The following is an 18,974-nucleotide window of genomic DNA, read 5'->3' on the forward strand; positions in this document are numbered from 1 at the left end:
TGGTAAGACTATTTGTTCTAACCTTTGCATTACTGCTGCTATGAGTCCAGAGATCGGTGACCCCATGGGTGTTCTGTTGATTTGTTCGTATATTTGGTTGTTGAATGTGAAGTGTGTTGTGAGGCACAAGTCCAGTAGTTTAAGTATGCCGTCTTTGTTGATAGGTTCAGCGTCCTGTTGTCTGTTCTGTATGTCCAGCAGGTTGGTTATTGTTTCCTTGGCTAGGGTTTTGTCGATGGAGGTGAACAGTGCCGTTACATTGAATGAGACCATGGTTTCTTCCTTGTCTATGTGTATATTTCTGATGATGTCCAAGAATTCCAGTGTTGATTGCATAGATTGTCTGGATCCACTGATCAGGTGTTTCAGTTTCTGCTGTAGTTCTTTGGCCAGTTTGTGTGATGGTGTCCCTGGTAGTGATACTATGGGTCTGAGTGGGACACCATCACACAAACTGGTAGAGACAACGGAACGAGGATATGCCGCAACCCAAAGGACTAGCTACACTACCATACATCAGGAACATTTCTGAACTGACAGCCAGACTACTGCGACCACTAGGACTCATAACAGCACATAAACCAACAGCCACTCTCAGACAACAACTCACCAGAACGAAGGACCCGATACCCAACATGAGCAAAACTAATGTAGCGTACAAAATCCCATGCAAGGACTGCACAAAACACTACATCGGACAAACAGGAAGACAGTTAACGATCCGTATACATGAACACCAACTAGCCACGAAACGACACGACCAGCTATCCTTAGTAGCCACACACAGAGACGACAAGCAACATGAATTCGACTGGGACAACACTACTATTATAGGGCAAGCCAAACAGAGAACAGCCAGGGAATTCCTAGAGGCATGGCACTCATCCACAGACTCTATCAACAAACACATCGACCTGGACCCAATATACCGGCCACTGCAGCGGACAGCTCGAACTGACAACCGGAAGCGGCAGAGACAGGCCACTATAAATGCCGGAGAAAACATCACAGAAGCGCTACACAGGAGGCTCCCAAGCACTGAGGATGTCACCTAGACAGGGGACGAAACGTTTGCAAGACAAATTCCCAGCTCGGCGAACAGAACCACAACAACGAGCACCCGATCTACAAATCTTCTCCCAAACTTTGATCAGTGAAGTCATTCTGGGGAAAATTCTCTGGCTGAATACTGATTTGCCAGAAGCCTTTTGCACACATCCACAGACCTCTCAGCCCTGTGCAGGTAAAGCCAGAAGGGAAAGATTTAACTAGAATTACTTCCATTGAAACCACTATGTAGATGTGATTTTAAACTGCCTTTCACATCTTGGGGCGCAGCACGGTGGCACAATGGTTAGCACTGTTGCCTCAGAGTGCCAGGAACCCGAGTTCAATTCCCACCTCAGGCAACTGTTCTATGTGGAGTTTGCACATTCTCCCCGTGTCTGCGTGGGTTTCCTCCGGGTGCTCCGGTTTCCTCCCACAGTTCAAAGATGTGCAGGTCAGGTGGATTGGCCATGCTAAGTGTTAGGTGAAGAGGTAAATGTAGGGGAATGGGTCTGGGTGGGTTGCTCTTCGGAGGGTCGGTGTGGACTTGTTGGGTCGAAGGGCATGTTTCCACACTTGGTAATCTAATCTAATCTAATCTAATTTTTGTACCTTTTCTTTGAAACCAGAAATGATGGTAATTGCTAAACCGTAAGCAAATGGTAAAGTTATAAGTCTTAAGTTTTTGCTGCTTATACACTACTTTTTTCTGTCTTTGTTTATGTTTATTTAAAAAAAAGTTTTGTGATTTATTGATCAAGTAGTTTTAAACTTACTAGGGCATTGGTACTTTTCCCCCTGCCTTCCCATACCTCTTCACTTGCACAGTAAACGTTAGGATTATTTTGGAGGTAGTTTAACTGATGAAGATGGTTGGAAGGAACAGTTATTGAGGTCATCAGGATTGTTGTCCTTTCTTACCAGAGAAGCCGAGTCAGAGTTAATTCTTTGCTTCTCACACTCCTCGACAGAGGAAAGAAATGTTCATCATAGGCTGCATTTTCTTCCCTTTTGTCACAGACTCTTATTTATTATGAAGCGATTTAAGATTGAAAAATTATTTTTTGTTTTCCCCTGCCTTCATCCACCTTTTGTGTAGGCTCTGATTTTACTGTAGAACAACATCAGGGGCACTGACCACCATCTGGAGCCATGAAGTGGCTGATCTTTGTATTGATCTTAGCTAGTGAATGTTGGATGGCTCTTGTGTCCCGGGATGGTGCAACACAGACTTCTGGTCGTGATGTACTTATTTTCCAATTTGTTATTTGTGATGAGGAGCTCACATTCTGACTTATTTTCTTTTCTTTGTCTTCCTTCAAAGGTCATATTTAAAAAGTTTTGGATGAGAAATGAGCAAGTCGAATTAGATAAGCATTTGGTGTCCATCCTTAACTGCTCTTGCAAAGATGTTAGTGAGCCATCTTCTTGAACTGTTACAGTATGTACGATGTGGCAGCATCAAAATGATGTGCGGATGAGTGTTCCAGGATTTCGATAAAGCATGCTGTTCAAAATTGGGATATTGCATGGCTTGGAGCATAGACTATTTTATCATAAAGATATTGTGGGAGTTGTACTGAGAATACTTTTGTCGGGCTCTGGATAATATTTGATAATTATGAATCTCTGCACACATTTTTCAAGAAATGCTAAGACCTATAATTTGTATCTTTTTAGTTAAAGGCAAATATTTTGAGTTATCACCTACTGTTATGAAGATATGGGTGTACTGTACCTTTAAGAAACTTAAGAGTTAGCAGAACTAGCTAATAGCACCAAGTGTTCTGAACAAGATATAATGTAACTTTTTGGTCCAGCAGCTAATGTAGCTGGTTGCCTGGAGACAAAAACAAATTTGAATTAGGCCAATCAGTTTAAATTATACCCTAAAAAAACCCAAATTCCAATCAAAAGTTTGAATTGAGTATATTGACAATATTAAAAGCCAATGACACAATCTGATGTTTTGCAAGTATAAGACTGGGAAAAATTGAACAGTTGAGGGAAAACTTCCAAAAGACATAGGCTGCTAGTCAGAACTCTGAGTGCGATCTGCCTAGAGAAGGAGTTTGCTCAGAGAAAAATATCAATATTGATTCGGAGAGCAAATCTACAGAGGAAGATATAAAGAAAAGATTTGATAGCTGGATGTTTTTGAAATTTGAATTTTTTCAGTAAATCTTAATCAGGGGTTTTATCAGACTAGTATTATAGAAGGGAAAGTAAAAGATAGCTTAGAGGAAGGAGTTGTAAATAGTTATTAGTTAATTATTCTCTATTATACTTTAGGAAATAAAGTTGTTAATTTTTACTTTAGTCCTTGGTCTCTCGAATTTTCATAGATTACTGCACGGGATAAATCGTTTCTGTGTTGCTGGTTTAAATTAAGCAGGAGGGTTTACCCTATGGAATTATGTAACAATAGATAACTACTATTTTACTCATGTTCAAGAAACAGCACCTTCTCATTCAGTGAAGTAATGTGTTACAGCCTTGTGAACTGATTATTGGTTCAAAACATTCAATTTGCTTTCTTGTCACACATGCTCCCTAACATACTGAGTATTCTGTTTCTTCTAGGAGAAAGTGAGGACTGCAGATGCTGGAGATCAGAGCTGAAAATGTGTTGCTGGAAAAGCGCAGCAGGTCAGGCAGCATCCAAGGAGCAGGAGAACCTTGGATGCTGCCTGACCTGCTGCGCTTTTCCAGCAACACATTTTCAGCTCTATTCTGTTTCTTCTGTCTACATATTAGAACTGATAGCTCAATGGGTTTCAGATGCTTTAGAAAAAGAGGCAAAAGATGAGGAGGAATGGTGTTTTTGATTAAAGGAAACATTACTACTGTAAACAGAAAAGATATCTCTGAAAAATCATCCAGTGAAAATGAGTGGAAATTAGAAATAAAAAAGGAAAGATCATCTTGATTGGATTGCCCAATAGACCCCTCCCCCAGTCTTCAGCGAAATTGAGAAACAAAAGTGTAGAGATCTCAGATATATGTAAGAATAATAAGGTTATGGTAGCAGGTGCTTTTAATTTTCCAAATGTTGACTGGGACTACAATAGTGTGGAAGGTTTAGATGGTGACCAATTTGTTAAATGTGTTTAAGAAAATTTTGTTTCGGAGGCTGAGGGGTGACCTTATAGAGCTTTATAACATCATGAGGGATATGGATAGGATAAATAGACAAAATCATTTCCATGGGGTCGGAGAGTCCAGAACTAGAGCTTTAAGGTGAGAGGGGAAAGATATAAAAGGGGCAGCTTTTTCATGTGGAGGGAGAGAGGGGAAAGATTTAAAAGGGATCTAAGTGGCAACGTTTTCACACAGAAGGTGGTACGTGTATGGAATGAGCTGTCAGAGGAAATGGTGGAGGCTAGTACAATTGCAACATGTAAAAGGCATCTGGATGGATGTACGAATAGGAAGGGTTTGGAGGAATGTGGGCTGGGTGCTGGCAAGTGGGACTAGATGAAGTTGGGATATCTGGTCAGCATGGACGGGTTGGACTGAAGGGTCCGTTTCTGTGCTGTACATCTCTAATACTCTATAATATGTAGATGTTCCTACTAGACAAGAAGCAAAACTTGACCTCCTCTTGGGTAATAAGACAGGTCAAGTGACTAATGTGATAATTATGGAACACTTTAGGTCTAGTGATCATAATTCTATTTGTTTTAAAATAGCTTTGGGAAAGGATAAGGCTTCCATAAAAATTAAAGTTTTTAATTGGAGTAAGGCAAATTTTAGTGGTTTGAGTCAAGAACTTTCAAAAAATGATTGGCATAGACTGTTTGCAGATAAAGGGACGTCTGATAAGTTGGAGGCTTTCAAAAATGTGATAATGAGAGTTCAGAGTCGTTCTGTTCCTGTTAGGATGAAAAGCAGGTTGGTAAATGTGGAGAAAAAAGGATTAATAAAGATATTGAGCTTCTAGTCAAGAATAAAAAAGATTGCCAGGGTTGGAGGATTTGAGCTATAGAGAGCGGCTGAACAGGCTGGGGCTGTTTTTTCCCTGGAGTGTCGGAGGTTGATGAGATTACCTACAGTGTGTAAACAGGCCCTTCAGCCCAACCAGTCCACACTGACCCTCCGAAGAGGAACCCACCTAGACCAACCTCCCTCTGACTAATGTACCTAACACTATGGGCAATTTAGCGTAGCCAATTCACCTGACCTGCACATCTTTGGACAGTGGGAAGAAACCGGAGCACCTGGAGGAAACCCGCCCGACACTGAGAATGTGCAAACTCCACACACAGTCACCCGAGGCTAGAATTGAACCTGGGACCCTGGTGCTGTGAACCAGTAGTGCTAGTCACTGTGCCACCGTGCCGCCCTATAAGGGGTGACCTTATAGAGGTTTACAAAATCATGAGGGGCCTGGATAGAATACATATACAAAGTCTTTTCCCTGGGGCGGGGGAGTCCAGAATGAGATGGCATAGGTTTAGGGTGAGCGGGGAAAGATATAAAAGAGACATAAGGGGCAACTTTTTCACATGAGGGTGGTACGGGTATGGAATGAGCGGACAGAGGAAGTGGTGGAGGCTGGTACAATTGCAACATTTAAGAGGCATCTGGATGGGTATATGAATAGGAAGGGTTTGGAGGGATATGGGCCGGGTGCTGGCAGGTGGGACTAGATTGGGTTGGAGATATCTGGTCAGCTTGGACCGAAGGGTCTGTTTTCATGTTGTACATCTCTATGGCTCTATAATCATATATTAGATATAATGTGGATGTGCCAGTGTGGACAAAGTTAAAAATCTCAGAACACCAGGTTATAGCCCAACAGGTTTATTTGGAAGTACAAGCTTTTGGAGTGCTGTTCCTTCTGTCTGATGAAGGAGCAGCACTGTGAAAAGTTTGTACTTCCAAATAAATTTGTTCGACTATAACCTGGTATTGTGTGCTTTTTAACTTTGTCCACACCGGCACTTTATATTAGATATAGACAACTGGATTCAAATGAATCTCTTATCTGCGTAAAGAGTGTATGAGGGAGATTAGCAAGGTAAAGAGAGGATATGAGATAACCTTTGCAAACTAGGTTAAGGTTAATCCGAAAGGTATTCTACAAGTTTATTAAGAGCCAGAGAGCAACTAGAGAAAGAGTAGGGTATCTTAAAGATCAGAGGTTATCTTTTTGTTGAACATCAGGAGATGGGAGGGATATTAAGTTAATATTTTGCATCAATTTGTACTGTGGAGAAAGAAATGGAGGCTAGAGAACTCTGGGGAAAGAAATACTGACGTTTTGAAAAGCGTTCACATTACAGAAGAGGAAGTGCTGATGGTCTTAGAAAATGTAAAGGTGGATAAATCTCTGGGACTTTTATCTAGTGTATCCCAGGATGTTGTGAGAAGTTAAGGACAAAATTGTGGGGTTCCTTGCAGAAATATTTATATCAACTATAAATACGGGTGAGGTGCTGAATAACTGGAGTGGAGCTAATGCACCTTTGTTTAAGAAGGGTTGTAATGAAAAGCCTGGGAACTATTGACCTCAGAGTTTATCTTCAGTGGTGGGTATGTTGTTGGAAGTGTTTATGAAAGGTAGAATTTATATGCATTTGGAGAGTCAAGGAGTGATTAGGGATAGTCAGCATGTGGTAGGAAGATCACGTCTCGTAGAGTTGCTTGAGTTTTTTGTGTGGAATTAACCAAAATGATGGCAAGGTGGTAGACGTTGTTTACTTGCACTTTAGTGAAGGCTTTGATAAAGTTCTGCCTGGTAGACTTATTAGTAAAGTTGCGATCACACGGGATTCTGAGTGAGCTTGCCAATTGGATACAAAATTGACTTAATGGCTGGAGACAGAATAATGGTGGAGGGTAGTTTTTTTTGGACTGGAAGTCTGTTACCAGCTGTTTGTACACACCCAATCAGGCTGCTTCAATTCAGGGATTTGTGCTGGGTCCACTTTTGTTTGTCATTTATACAAATGATTTGGATGAGAACATAGAAAGCATGGTTAGTAAGTTTGCGGATACACCAAGATTGGTGATTTAGTGGATGGCGAAGATGGTTATTTAAGATTGCAAAAAGATCTTGATCAATTGGATCAGTGGGCTGAGGAGTGACAGAGTTTAATTTGGATAAATGCATATTGTATTTTGGCAATTAAAAAAATGCAAGACTTATAACAATAGAAGTAGGGCCTTAGATAATGTTGTCGAACAGAAGGGCCTAGGGGTTCATGTACATAATTCTTTGAAGTTTGCATCACATATATATCAAGTGGTTAAGAAGGGTTTTAGCATGCTTACCTTCATTGCTGAAATCTTTGGGACTTTATGTTGAAATTATACAGGGCATTGGTGAAGCCTCTGCTGGAGTCCCATGTCGGATTCTGATCTCTTGTTATAGTGTGACATTGTGACTTTAAGAGAAATGTTTGCCCTGGTTTCTTTTAAAGACAGATTGGGGGACAGGTATGGAGCAGTCTCTGACACGATAAACAACTTGCAAGGGTTTGGGGTTATTTAAAAGTTTGAGCAATTGAAGCAGCCTGATTGGGTGTGTACAAACTCACAGATTAAGGATGTTTAGTTAGCTTTCAGCAACTCCCCCAGGGGAATGTGTTTGCTGCCAACTTGTGAATGATGGTCTTTGTGAATGGTACTTAAACTGATTCTTGACTTGAGTGAGTTGCATTTCTAAATACAGTGGCTGAGTGTTATTATTGCTGGACTGTTAATCCAGAGACCCAGCTAATATTCTGGGGACCTGGGTTCAAATCCTGCCATGGCAGACTGGAATTTTGAATTCAATAAAAATCTGGAATTAAAAATCTATAATGATGACCATGAATCCATTGATTATTGGAAACACCCGTCTGGTTCTCTAATGTCCTTCAGGGAGAGAAACTGCCTTTCCTACCTGGTCTGGCCTACATGTGACTCCAGTCAAGATTACAGTGGTGCTGAAAAAGCACAGCAGGTCAGGTAGCATCCAAGGAGCAGGAAAATCGACCTTCATGGGGCTTCTGTCCAAAACGTTGAGTTTACTGCTCCTCGGATGCTGCCTGACCTGTGCTTTTCCAGCACCACTGTAATCTTGACTCTAATCTCCAGCATCTGCAGTACCCACTTTTGCCTACATGTGACTCCTGGCCTACAGCAATGTGGTTGACCCTTAACTGTCCTCTGGGCAATAGCAATGGACAATAAATTCTGGCCTAGCCAGTGACTCCCTCATTCTGTGAATGAATTAAAAAATGTATAGGTACACAGTAATTTGTTAACCTTTTTCTTAGAAGATATCATAGAGAAATGTATGATCTGCTTGAATATGTGAACAGGAGTAGGCCATTTAATCCTCAAACCTTCTCTGCTATTCATAAAACATTGCAGTACAGGAATGGGCTTTTGGCCCATGATGTTGTGCTGAATGTGATGCCAAATTAAGCCAGTCCCTTCTGCCTGCCCCTGGTCCATATCCCTCCATTCCTTGCATTTTCATATGCTTATTTAAAAGCCCCTTAAATGCCCCCATCATATTTGCCTCTACTAGCGCCACCCTGGCATCCCATTTCTAGACTGCTCCTACTCTGTGTTTAAAAAGAAAACTCACCCATTACATCTCCTTTAGAAGCCCTCCCCCCACTTCACCTTAAGAGCATGCCTCCAGTGTTAGTCACTTCAACTCTGGGAGAAAAATATTCTGACTGACAATTTTATTTATTTATCTTCTGTCAAGATTCCCCTCAGCCTCTGCCACTCCAGAGAAAACAACCATAGTTTTTCTCACCTCTGCTTGTAGCTCATACCCGCTACTCCAGGTAGCATTTGGTAAACCTCTTCTGCACCCTCAGCAAAGCCTCCACATCCTCCTTATAATGTGGTGACCAGAATTGGACACAATGCTGTCAGTATGGCCTAACCGAAGTCTTATAAAGCTGCAAAATGACATCCTGATTCTTATACTCAGTTCCCTGACCAATAAAGCCCAAGCTTGCCAAATGCCTTCTTTCTCTCACTACTACTTTTGTGGCTACTTTTAGAGAGCTATGGACTTGAACCTTAAGATCTATTTGTAGATAAATGCTGTTCAGGGTCCTGCCATTTAATTGTATACCTTTCCTTAACATTTGATCTCCCAAAGTGTAGCACCTCTCACTTGCATGGATTAAATTGCATTTGTGATTTCTCTGCCTATGTTTGCAACTGATCTATATCTCGCTGTATCCTTTGGCATTCTTTTACACTGTCCACAACTCCAACTACTGTCTGAAAACTATCACAAAATATAGTTATGCTCAGTTAAGGCATAAATAATCTTCTACCTCAGTGCCATTTTCCTGCATTACATCTGTATGCTTTGATCTTCAGTATCTCAAAATTTGATTTAGTTTATAGTATCAAACTTCAGTACTGCTGAAAAAAGACATTTTTGTCAAAGCTTTTCATCATTACTCAGGGCATTTCGCAACAAATAACGAAGGAAAGGGAAAACATTTTTTTAGGGTATTAGAGAAAAGTACTGATTTGTTAGCATGTCGATTTGCTCATGTAACTGTCTGTTAACCTGGTCAGGCATTGTTTAAATTTCTCCAGTTTATTTCTCAGGGCTAGGCTTTGACCAATCAGAGTCAGTCTGCCTTTATTCAAATCCAGATAATCTAGAAATTTATTCTTTATGTTCAAGACACAGATCAATGATTGAGTCTCCACGGTCCTCAGGGGTTGTGAATTCCAAGAAATTCCACCTCATCTTCATCTTAAATGACCTATTACTTGTCTGAGACTCTTGTTCCCTGGTTTGAGATTCAACAGTAGAACAAACACCTTGCCTGCGTCTATGCTATTGAGACCTGAAAGGATGCTGAATGTTTGGTGCAAGCAATCACTTCTCCATCAGGCAGTTACCGATACTCCATGTGGTACCTTGCTGGAAAATTAGTCTAAAATTCTTTGTGGTAATGTATGTCATCAGAGTGTAGCCCTTTGTTTTAATTTTATCTTTCTTGTTGCTTCACTGTAAAATCTCTGGTGCTGTAATATTTTCTATCTTGTTCAAAACACTTCATATTTGAGAGACCAATGTTTATCCCTTGAAATGAGTGATTTCAGTTTGGTTCGGAACTGTCCTTTTTGTCGTGAAAAGTTTCACAAGGTTAGGATAGATGCAGTGTGAACACATTGGTAAAATTCACTCAAATCAGCACATCAATAGTAAAATAATTACAAACCAGTCACAATTAAGAAAGTCACCCTGAGGTAATGTGAGAGAAGGTATACATTTAGTGGTTCTGTTGCTGCTCAAATAGTTGGCTGCAAGTCACAAATGTTTTCCAATTCATGAGAGTTCAAAGTCAGGTAATTAAAAAGGCATTTCACAGAATATCTTTGCATTGCAGTGGATGCCTTGTTATTAGAATGTAAGCAATAGAACCGGGCGGTAGGCCATTTAGCCCTTCAGGTCTGTCTTGTCAATTCACTAAGTTCATTTCTGATGTGCCCCAGGCCTCAATTTCTCCTCCAGGCCCAAGGAACCCTCAACTCAGCAATATTTAAATAATTGATCCACCTCCTTTTTAAATAATATGTATCAACCTCTACAACTCTGCAGTAAATAATTTCAGGCATGCACCACCCTCTTGAGAGGTGAAATTCCTTCCAGTTTTAAATGAGAGTTCAGTACTCTGTAATTATGTACCTCGTTTGAGATTTCCCACTAGTGGAATTGTCTTCTCAGCATCGACTCTGTCAAACACCCTCAGAATCTTCTATGTTTCAATAGGATTGTCCCTCATTCTTCTCAACTCTAATGATTAAAGGCCTAACCTGTTTAGATTATTTTTAACAAGTCAACCCTTCATCACAGGAATCAACCGAGTGAATCTCTTTTGAGCTGTCCCCAATGCCACTATATCCTTTCATAAATGGGGCCTCACCAATGTCCTGTGCAGTTATACAGTAGTAAGTTTCCTTATTTTTAAGCCTTCAAACACCCAGCAATAAAGGCCAGAGTTCCATTTGCCATCTTAACTATTTGAACCTATATTTCATGCATAAGAACAACCAGATCCCTCTGTATTGCCCTTTTTTTGGAGTCTCTCTCTATTTAAATAATTATAGCTTGCCTTTTGAATATTTCTGCCAAGTGCATAACTCTCACTTTCCCACATGAACTTTCATCTACCAAGTTTTTGCCCACTCGATTTACTTATGTATATTCCCTTGCAGATTCCTTTTGTCCTTGTTGTATCATGCCTACCCCCCACACCCCCACCACCACCACTACCCCACCACTGTTAGCTTCTTTTCCCGAGATTTCACACATGAGATGCAATTCGCACAAACCAACTTCTGCAAATAGTTAAAGTTTATTAAAGCTTGGACAAACTTGTGACCCCCTTTGACCCCCCTCGCAGGTGTGCGAGGTCGAGTTAAAGTGAGGCATTGAACAAAGAAAACACATTCTCTTTATACAGGTGAGTTGGGAATGATTACCAAATGATTTCCTGACTCACTAATTTCCCCAAGATAATGCAGGTGTGACATACCTAGCTTCAGGGGATGGCTAGAAAGCATTTCTGAATGGAAGAGATTGAGTGATAGTTTAATTTGATAATAGTAGGGGAAGTAGTAGCAAATGAAGGGGGGTCTAATTGAAGAGGGGGGGGGGGCGTCATTCGCACTCTTGAATGAATGTCGTCCTCACCCACTTCCAGAATGTTCAATCAGTGTAGTTTAACCATTTAATATTACATTAATGTCCAGAGAGATATTTCCATTTAATCTTTTAACATTGACCTCTTTTTGTATCATCAGCAAATTTGGATGCCTTATTATTTCGCCCCTTCCTCCAAGTCATGAATGTGGAATACAAATACTTAACATCCAAGGATTGCTCCTTGTGGCACTTCTCTAGTTAGGTCTTTCCAACCTGAATGTCAGTTCCAACACCTGCAGTATTGTTGGTTTATAGCACGTTCAATAATCTTGCATGTGGCACTTCATCAAATGTCTACTGGAAATCTAAATACACTTCATCTTCTGATTCCCCTTTATCAACTCTGCTTGTTATATAATTAAAGAGCTGTAGAAAGTTTGTCAGACATGCTGTCCCTTTCTCAATACCAAGTTGATTTTGTGTAAAACTTTTTTGTGTAAAATATTTCTAAATATCCTGCTATTTCTTGGTAATGGGCTCCAGCATTTTCTGTAATTTCACTGTCACGCTAGCTGTCCTATTATGTTCCTCCTTTCTTGAAAAGAGCTATGATTGCTGCTTATCTAAATTAAGGATATAACTACAAATCTGTTAGCTCATTAGCCACCCCTCTTAAGGCCATGAGATGAATACTGTCTGGACTACCATCTATCCATTAAACCCCCCCCTGGCCTGTACTTACCATCGGCTTGCTTTGTACTGCTTCCTGGAGTCGTAAAACTACACATGGAAACATAGAAACACAGTCCAACAGTATTGACCAGATATCCTAAACTGATCTAGTCCCATTTTCCAGCATTTGGCCCGTATCCCTCTAAATCCTTGCTATTCATGTACCTATCCAGATGCTTTTTAAATGTAATTGTACCAGCCTTCACCATCTCTTGTACCAACCCATTTCCATACACATGCTACCCTGTGTGTGGAAAAGTTGCCCCTCGGCTCCCTTTTAAATCTTTTTCCTCTCACCTTAAACATATGCCCTCTAAATTTGGACTTCCCCATCTCCTTCATGATTGTAATTTTACTAAACTCTTCTTTCCCTTCCACCACCTGATTTATGACTATTACTGGAAAGTGTTTTATAATCTCTTCAGTGAAGATAGGAGCAAAATGTTTTTGTTCACTTAATCCACCACTTCCCTTATCATCTATTAACTGCCTACTCCTAGGATCTCTTCGACGATCAGTACTATGTTTACTGACTGCTCATTTAAATTCCTGCTATTTAAAAATTTTTGCTATCTGTGTTTGCATTCCTCTTTGCCTTCCACTCATACTCTAATCTCTTCCTACTGATTCTAGAACTGCAGAAAATGTCTAAAATTTTATTCTGACCTGTCACTTGCCTTTGGACATTTATATGCGTTTGCCTTAAGTTCCCTGCTTTCCTTACTCTCCTTAACTAACCATGGGTGGTAGGTCCTCCCTTAAGAATTCTCCTTAATGGTAGGAATATGTTTATTCTGAATATACTGAAATATTCAGTTAAATGTCCATATCTCTAATGATGTATCCCTTAGCCAGCGTGCCATCTTATTTCTGAACACTGTTGTCCTTATTTAGTTTTAGAATGCCAGTCTCAAACACAATTTTCTCCCTTTCAAACTTCATGTAAAATTCAACCATATTGTGATCACTACTATCTCAGGGATGTCCTTTGTTTGAGGTCATTAACTAATCTTGTCACATTAAACAATGCCAAGTCTCATATAACCTGCTCTTTATTTGGTTACAGAACATAATGATCTAAGAAACTATCTTGAAAGCATTCCATGAACTCCTTGTCCAGTTTACTACTGTAAATCTGAATTTTAAAGTTTCCATCCAGATTAAAATCTCAAGATTATTGCTGTCCCTTTATTACAAGCTTCCATTATTTCTTCTTGTATACTTTGTCCCATATTGTGGTTAGTTAGGGGTCTGTAAACAACTCCCACGAGTGACTTCTTTGTTCCACTGTTGCCCATCTCTACCCAAACCAGGTTTACATCTTGACCTCCTGAACCAATGTCATCTCTTATTGTTGCTCAAATGCCATCCATTATTAACTGCACTGATCTTCTACTTTTACCTCACCTTTTCTTCCTGAATGACATATGCTCTTCAATAATGAGCGTATCCTTGTCATTCTGCTGTCACTTCTCTGAAATGGCTAAATTAAAGAAAGAATGTTGGAGATCTGAAACAAATCAGAACTTGTTGACGAAACTCAGCAGGACTGGCAGCATCTGTGGGACAAAGCAGAGTTAATGTTTTGAGTCTGGTGACTCTGAGTCACAGATGCTGACAGACCTATTGAGTTTTGCCAGGAAATTGTTTTGTCTCTAAAATGGCTATTAGATTATGTTTATTTAATTCATTGTATGCTATCAATTTGTTGACTTTGTCATGAATGATTTGCACTTTCAGAAATAGAGCTTTTAGTTTTGTCATTTTTGTTATCTTTGTAACACCTGGTCTTGATTGGTGAATCCAATTTTTTTCTTTCTGTCCCTTCCTGCCATTTTCTGACCCATATTCCCATTTTTCTCTTATTTCATCTTTACTTTTTGATATACCATATCTTCCCATGTGATAACTTGTCCCCAGTATTTAGTTTAAAACCTTCTCTACTTTCCTGATTCTGCAGTTGACAAGACCACTGGCCCCAGCACAGTTGAGGTGTAGACCATCCCAACAGTATAATGCCCATTTTCCCCAGTGTTGGTGCCAACACCAATCTTTGAGCCATGTAATAATCTGTAACCTATTTCAATTTTCATGTAGCTCAGCTAAAAATTCAGAGATTAAAACTTCTGAAGTTTCATTTTAAATTTCATGCTTAGCTTGATATACATGCTGAAAATGTGTTGCTGGAAAAGTGCAGCAGGTCAGGCAGCATCCAAGGAGCAGGAGAATCGACTTTTTGGGCATGAGCCCTCCTTCAGCTCTGATCTCCAGCATCTGTAGTCCTCACTTTCTCCTCCTAGCTTGATATAAATGCTGAGCTTGATATACATGCTGTGCAGAATGTCTTTCCTGGTTTTGCCCATTTTGTTGTTATCTATGTGGACAATGACTGTTGGAGCCTCCTCTTTTCACTGCAAGTTCCTTTCCAGCCCCTGGCAGATGTTCTGAACCCTGACACCAGGCATGTCTGTCTGGATTCTTGCTCTTTGCTGCAGTGAACAGCATTGATCTCCCTCATTGTGCTATCCCTACTACTACTACTACTACTACTAGATTCCTTGTTGCTGTCAGAAACTTGAACTAATTAGTATTTTGCTTAATATGAGCATTTAAAAAAAATCACTTAAGAAATGGGTGTCACTGGCTGGTGAACATTTATTAGCTGTCCTTGAACTGAGTGGCTTGCTACGTCATTTCAGCAGGCACTTGAGAGTCAGCTACATTGCTATAGATCTGGATTACATGTTGGCTAGCCCAGGTGTGGATGGCGATTTCCTTTCCTGGAAGATATTAGTGAGACAGATGGAGTTTTCTGATGATCAGCAATGGCTTCATGAATATCCAATCCCTCTACACTTCCATCCGCCATGACCAGGGCCTCCAAGCCCTCCGTTTCTTCCTCTCCCGACGTCCCCAACAGTACCCTTCCACCAACACACTCATTCGTTTGGCCGAACTGGTCCTCACCTTTAACAATTTCTCCCAGTTCCTCCAGACCAAAAGGGTAGCCATGGGCACCCATATGGGTCCCAGCTATGCTTGTCTTTTTGTTGGCTACATAGAACAGTCGATCTTCTGTAATTACACTGGCACCACTCTCCACCTCTTCCTCCGCTACATTGATGACTGGATTGGGGCCACCTCGTGCTCCCACAAGGAGGTTGAGCAATTCATCAACTTCACCAACACATTCCACCCTGACCTTAAATTCACCTGGACCATCTCTGACACCTCCCTCCCCTTCCTGGACCCCTCCATCTCCATTGATGACACCAACTTTACACCGACATCTTTTACAAACCCACAGACTCCCACAGCTACCTGGATTACACCTCTTCCCACCCTACCTCCTGTAAAAATGCTATCCTGTATTCCCAATTCCTCCGTCTCCGCCATATCTGCTCCCAGGAGGACCAGTTCCATCACAGAACATACCAGATGGCCTACTTCTTTAGAGACCGCAATTTCCATTCCCATGTGGTTAAAGATGCCCTCCAACACATCTCGTCCGCATCCTGCAACTCCGCCCTCGGACCTCACCCCTCCAACCGTAACAAGGACAGAACGCCCTGGTGCTCACCTTCCACCCTACCAACCTTCGCGTAAACCAAATCATCCGCCGACATTTCCGCCACCTCCAAACAGACCCTACCACCAGGGATATATTTCCCTCCCCACCCCTTTCCGCCTTCCGCAAAGACCGTTCCCTCCGTGACTACCTGGTCAGGTTAATGCCGTCCCCTACAACCCACCCTCCCACCCTGGCACATTCCCCTGCTACCGCAGGAATTGCAAAACCTGCGCCCTCACCTCCATCCAAGGCCCTAAAGGAGCCTTCCACATCCATCAAAGTTTTACCTGCACATCCACCAATATCATTTATTGTATCTGTTGCTCCCGATGCGGTCTCCTCTACATTGGGGAGACTGGACGACTCCTAACAGAGCGCTTTAGGGAACATCTCTGGGACACCCGCACCAATCAACCGCACTGGGAGAAGTCAGCCCAGGACCTGCTGCTTGTTCAGTGGGAGTCCCTGGGCTGGGTGGAACCTTGTCCAGATCATCCTTGCGTTGTTGCAATTGCTGTTGTTGGAGGCTGTCTCCTTTACCAGCCACTTTCCAGACTTTAAAGAAGAGAAAAACCAAGAAAAAAAAGCAAGAAGGACAACAAAAGTAAAGAGAAGCAAAAAAAAGAGAAAGAAAGCCAATGGAGGATGACAATTCTTGGACTCAACACCCTTACTGCACTGCTATTTTGGAATACAGCATGCTTATCAATAGATTCCTCATTCTAGACCATTTTTCATGTTGAATTCATATTCCACCATCTGCTGTGGCAGGATTTAAACACAGGTGCTGAGTTTTTGGATTAATAGTCCAGTGATAATACTGCCTGGCCATCGGCTTTGCTATTTGGCATTAATATATTTTCATAATGTGTTCAATTATTTTATTGATCTTTTTAATGTACATCTACACCAACGTTTTTGGATTCATTGAATTGGAGATGTTGCACATTATGACACTGTCAGAAAGTAAGTTAACACTTGAACCCTCTGGGAATGCAGATTGTTAATCATGTTCTTTGTGCTGTGGGGTTAAGTCTACATCTCCAATAGTATCAAAGACCTGAATTTTCATGGCTCTTGAAAATACAGGTCATTGACCCTTTAATAAATCCGATAAGTACTTGCAGTATTCAGCTTTTAAAAATGACAATGGGCAGTGTGTCACTTGTATAATGCAGTGACTTAATTAAGTATCAGACTTGTGTATGAGGCAGCAAGGCTAATAGCAGTCTTTTGAAATATCTAACATGACTTATGGTATTGTGTTATGAATCATTTGAATTTTTGAGATGCTGTGGCAAAAATGCTTCTACATGCGTGTGGAAGTCACAGTGGAATCTCCAACTGTTTATTTCATTACATGAATTTCCGTGGTTACTAAGCAACCATTTTGGTTGCAATTTGGAGACACCTTCTTTGACCACCAAGTCTTGAACTCAAAAATTTTGACTCTGAGGTAGGGACGCGATTGAGTATGACATTTGACTTCCCTAATACTTAAGTAGACCCTTGCAAAATGTTACAGTATCTTGTTTGGAAATTTGCATTTAAACATGAATGAAGATATTTGTTTTATTTGCAGCCTGTGGTTACAGAGTATTAGGCTGTGGCGATGTAATTTTCCATGCTAAATACAACTGAAAATTTAATCTGCTGTTGATTTTGTTTCAGGTGTGATGTCATGAATCCTACTGTATGGATGTGCTATCAGTGCTGATGGCACAATTGATCCAATATGAATGTGCATGACATTGGAGGAAGACGACGCTATGAAGACAATGAGTTTACATTACAAGTTTACCCAGGGAATATAGCAGAAGGCACCATTTATTGCCCTGTTACTGCAAGGAAAAACACTAGTGCTGCAGAAGTTATAGAAACCCTTATTTATAAATTGCAGCTTGAAAAGACGAAATGCTACGTCCTGGCAGAAGTAAAAGAATTTGGTGGAGAGGAGTGGATACTCAATCCATCAGACTGTCCTGTGCAGCGCATGATGCTTTGGCCACGCAGTGCCCTAGAAAATCGATTCAGCAGCGAGGACTATCGCTTCTTACTGAGAGAAAAAAATCTTGATGGCTCAATTCATTATAATAATCTACAGTCATGGCTGAGAGTGACGGAGGAGCGAAGGAGGATGATGGAGCGGGGATTTTTGCCCCAACCCCCGCAGAAGGACTATAATGATTTGTGCAATCTACCAGACTTGAATGAAAAAGCACTCCTGGACAACCTGCGCAACAGGTTTAAACAAGAGAAAATCTACACATATGTGGGAACGATTTTAATTGCCATAAACCCTTTCAAATTTCTTCCTATTTACAACCCCAAATATGTAAAAATGTATGATAATCACCAACTGGGAAAGCTGGAGCCCCATATATATGCAGTTGCTGATGTGGCATATCATGCCATGCTGCAACGCAAAAGGAACCAATGTATAGTTATTTCAGGTGAAAGTGGTTCAGGGAAGACACAAAGTACAAATTTCCTGATCCATCATCTTACAGCTCTGAGCCAGAAGGGTTTTGCCAGTGGAGTGGAACAAATTATTCTTGGAGCGGGTCCTGTACTGGAGGTAAGATGCTGCTATAGATATTTCCCTTTTTACAGAAGGAAGACTACAGATGTAGTCAAATGCTGTTTTTATTATAATAAATCAGTGCTGTACAAAGAGCAAGTCTTGTGATATAAACCAAAATTGCTGGAAAAACATTTCTGAGGAAGGTTCCTTAGATCTAAAACATTAACTTTGCTTTCTCTCCACAGATCTAGCCAGATCTGTTGAGTTTATTCAACAATTTTTAATTTTTGTTTCTGACTTCCAGCATCTGCAGTTCTTTGACTTTTCATTAATATGTTGGTTGTGTTATGGATCAGACCAAACCCCCTTAAAATATATTAAGAAGATCGCCTAGACCCTAATTGCTTCTTATTTTAAAGTTATGTTAAGACGTTGTGTTCCAGATGCAATTTGATTGGTCAAACTACTCT

The 18,974-nt window shown here is 40.8% G+C and overlaps 1 protein-coding gene across 6 annotated transcripts in view; it reads left to right on the plus strand.

Annotated features, from left to right (window-relative positions):
- myo9aa (myosin IXAa) overlaps positions 1-18,974 on the plus strand; it is a 365,642-nt gene that overhangs the window by 52,080 nt on the left and 294,588 nt on the right. For all 6 annotated transcript variants that reach the window (XM_072552871.1, XM_072552873.1, XM_072552876.1 and 3 more), the window contains exon 2: positions 17,652-18,558. In XM_072552871.1, coding sequence (XP_072408972.1) covers positions 17,716-18,558 — 843 coding nt within the window. In that variant the 5' untranslated portion in view covers positions 17,652-17,715. The remainder of the gene's footprint in view (positions 1-17,651; positions 18,559-18,974) is intronic.

This window comes from Chiloscyllium punctatum, chromosome 33, assembly GCF_047496795.1.
Source record: "Chiloscyllium punctatum isolate Juve2018m chromosome 33, sChiPun1.3, whole genome shotgun sequence".
In the NCBI taxonomy this organism is placed as follows: domain Eukaryota; kingdom Metazoa; phylum Chordata; class Chondrichthyes; order Orectolobiformes; family Hemiscylliidae; genus Chiloscyllium; species Chiloscyllium punctatum.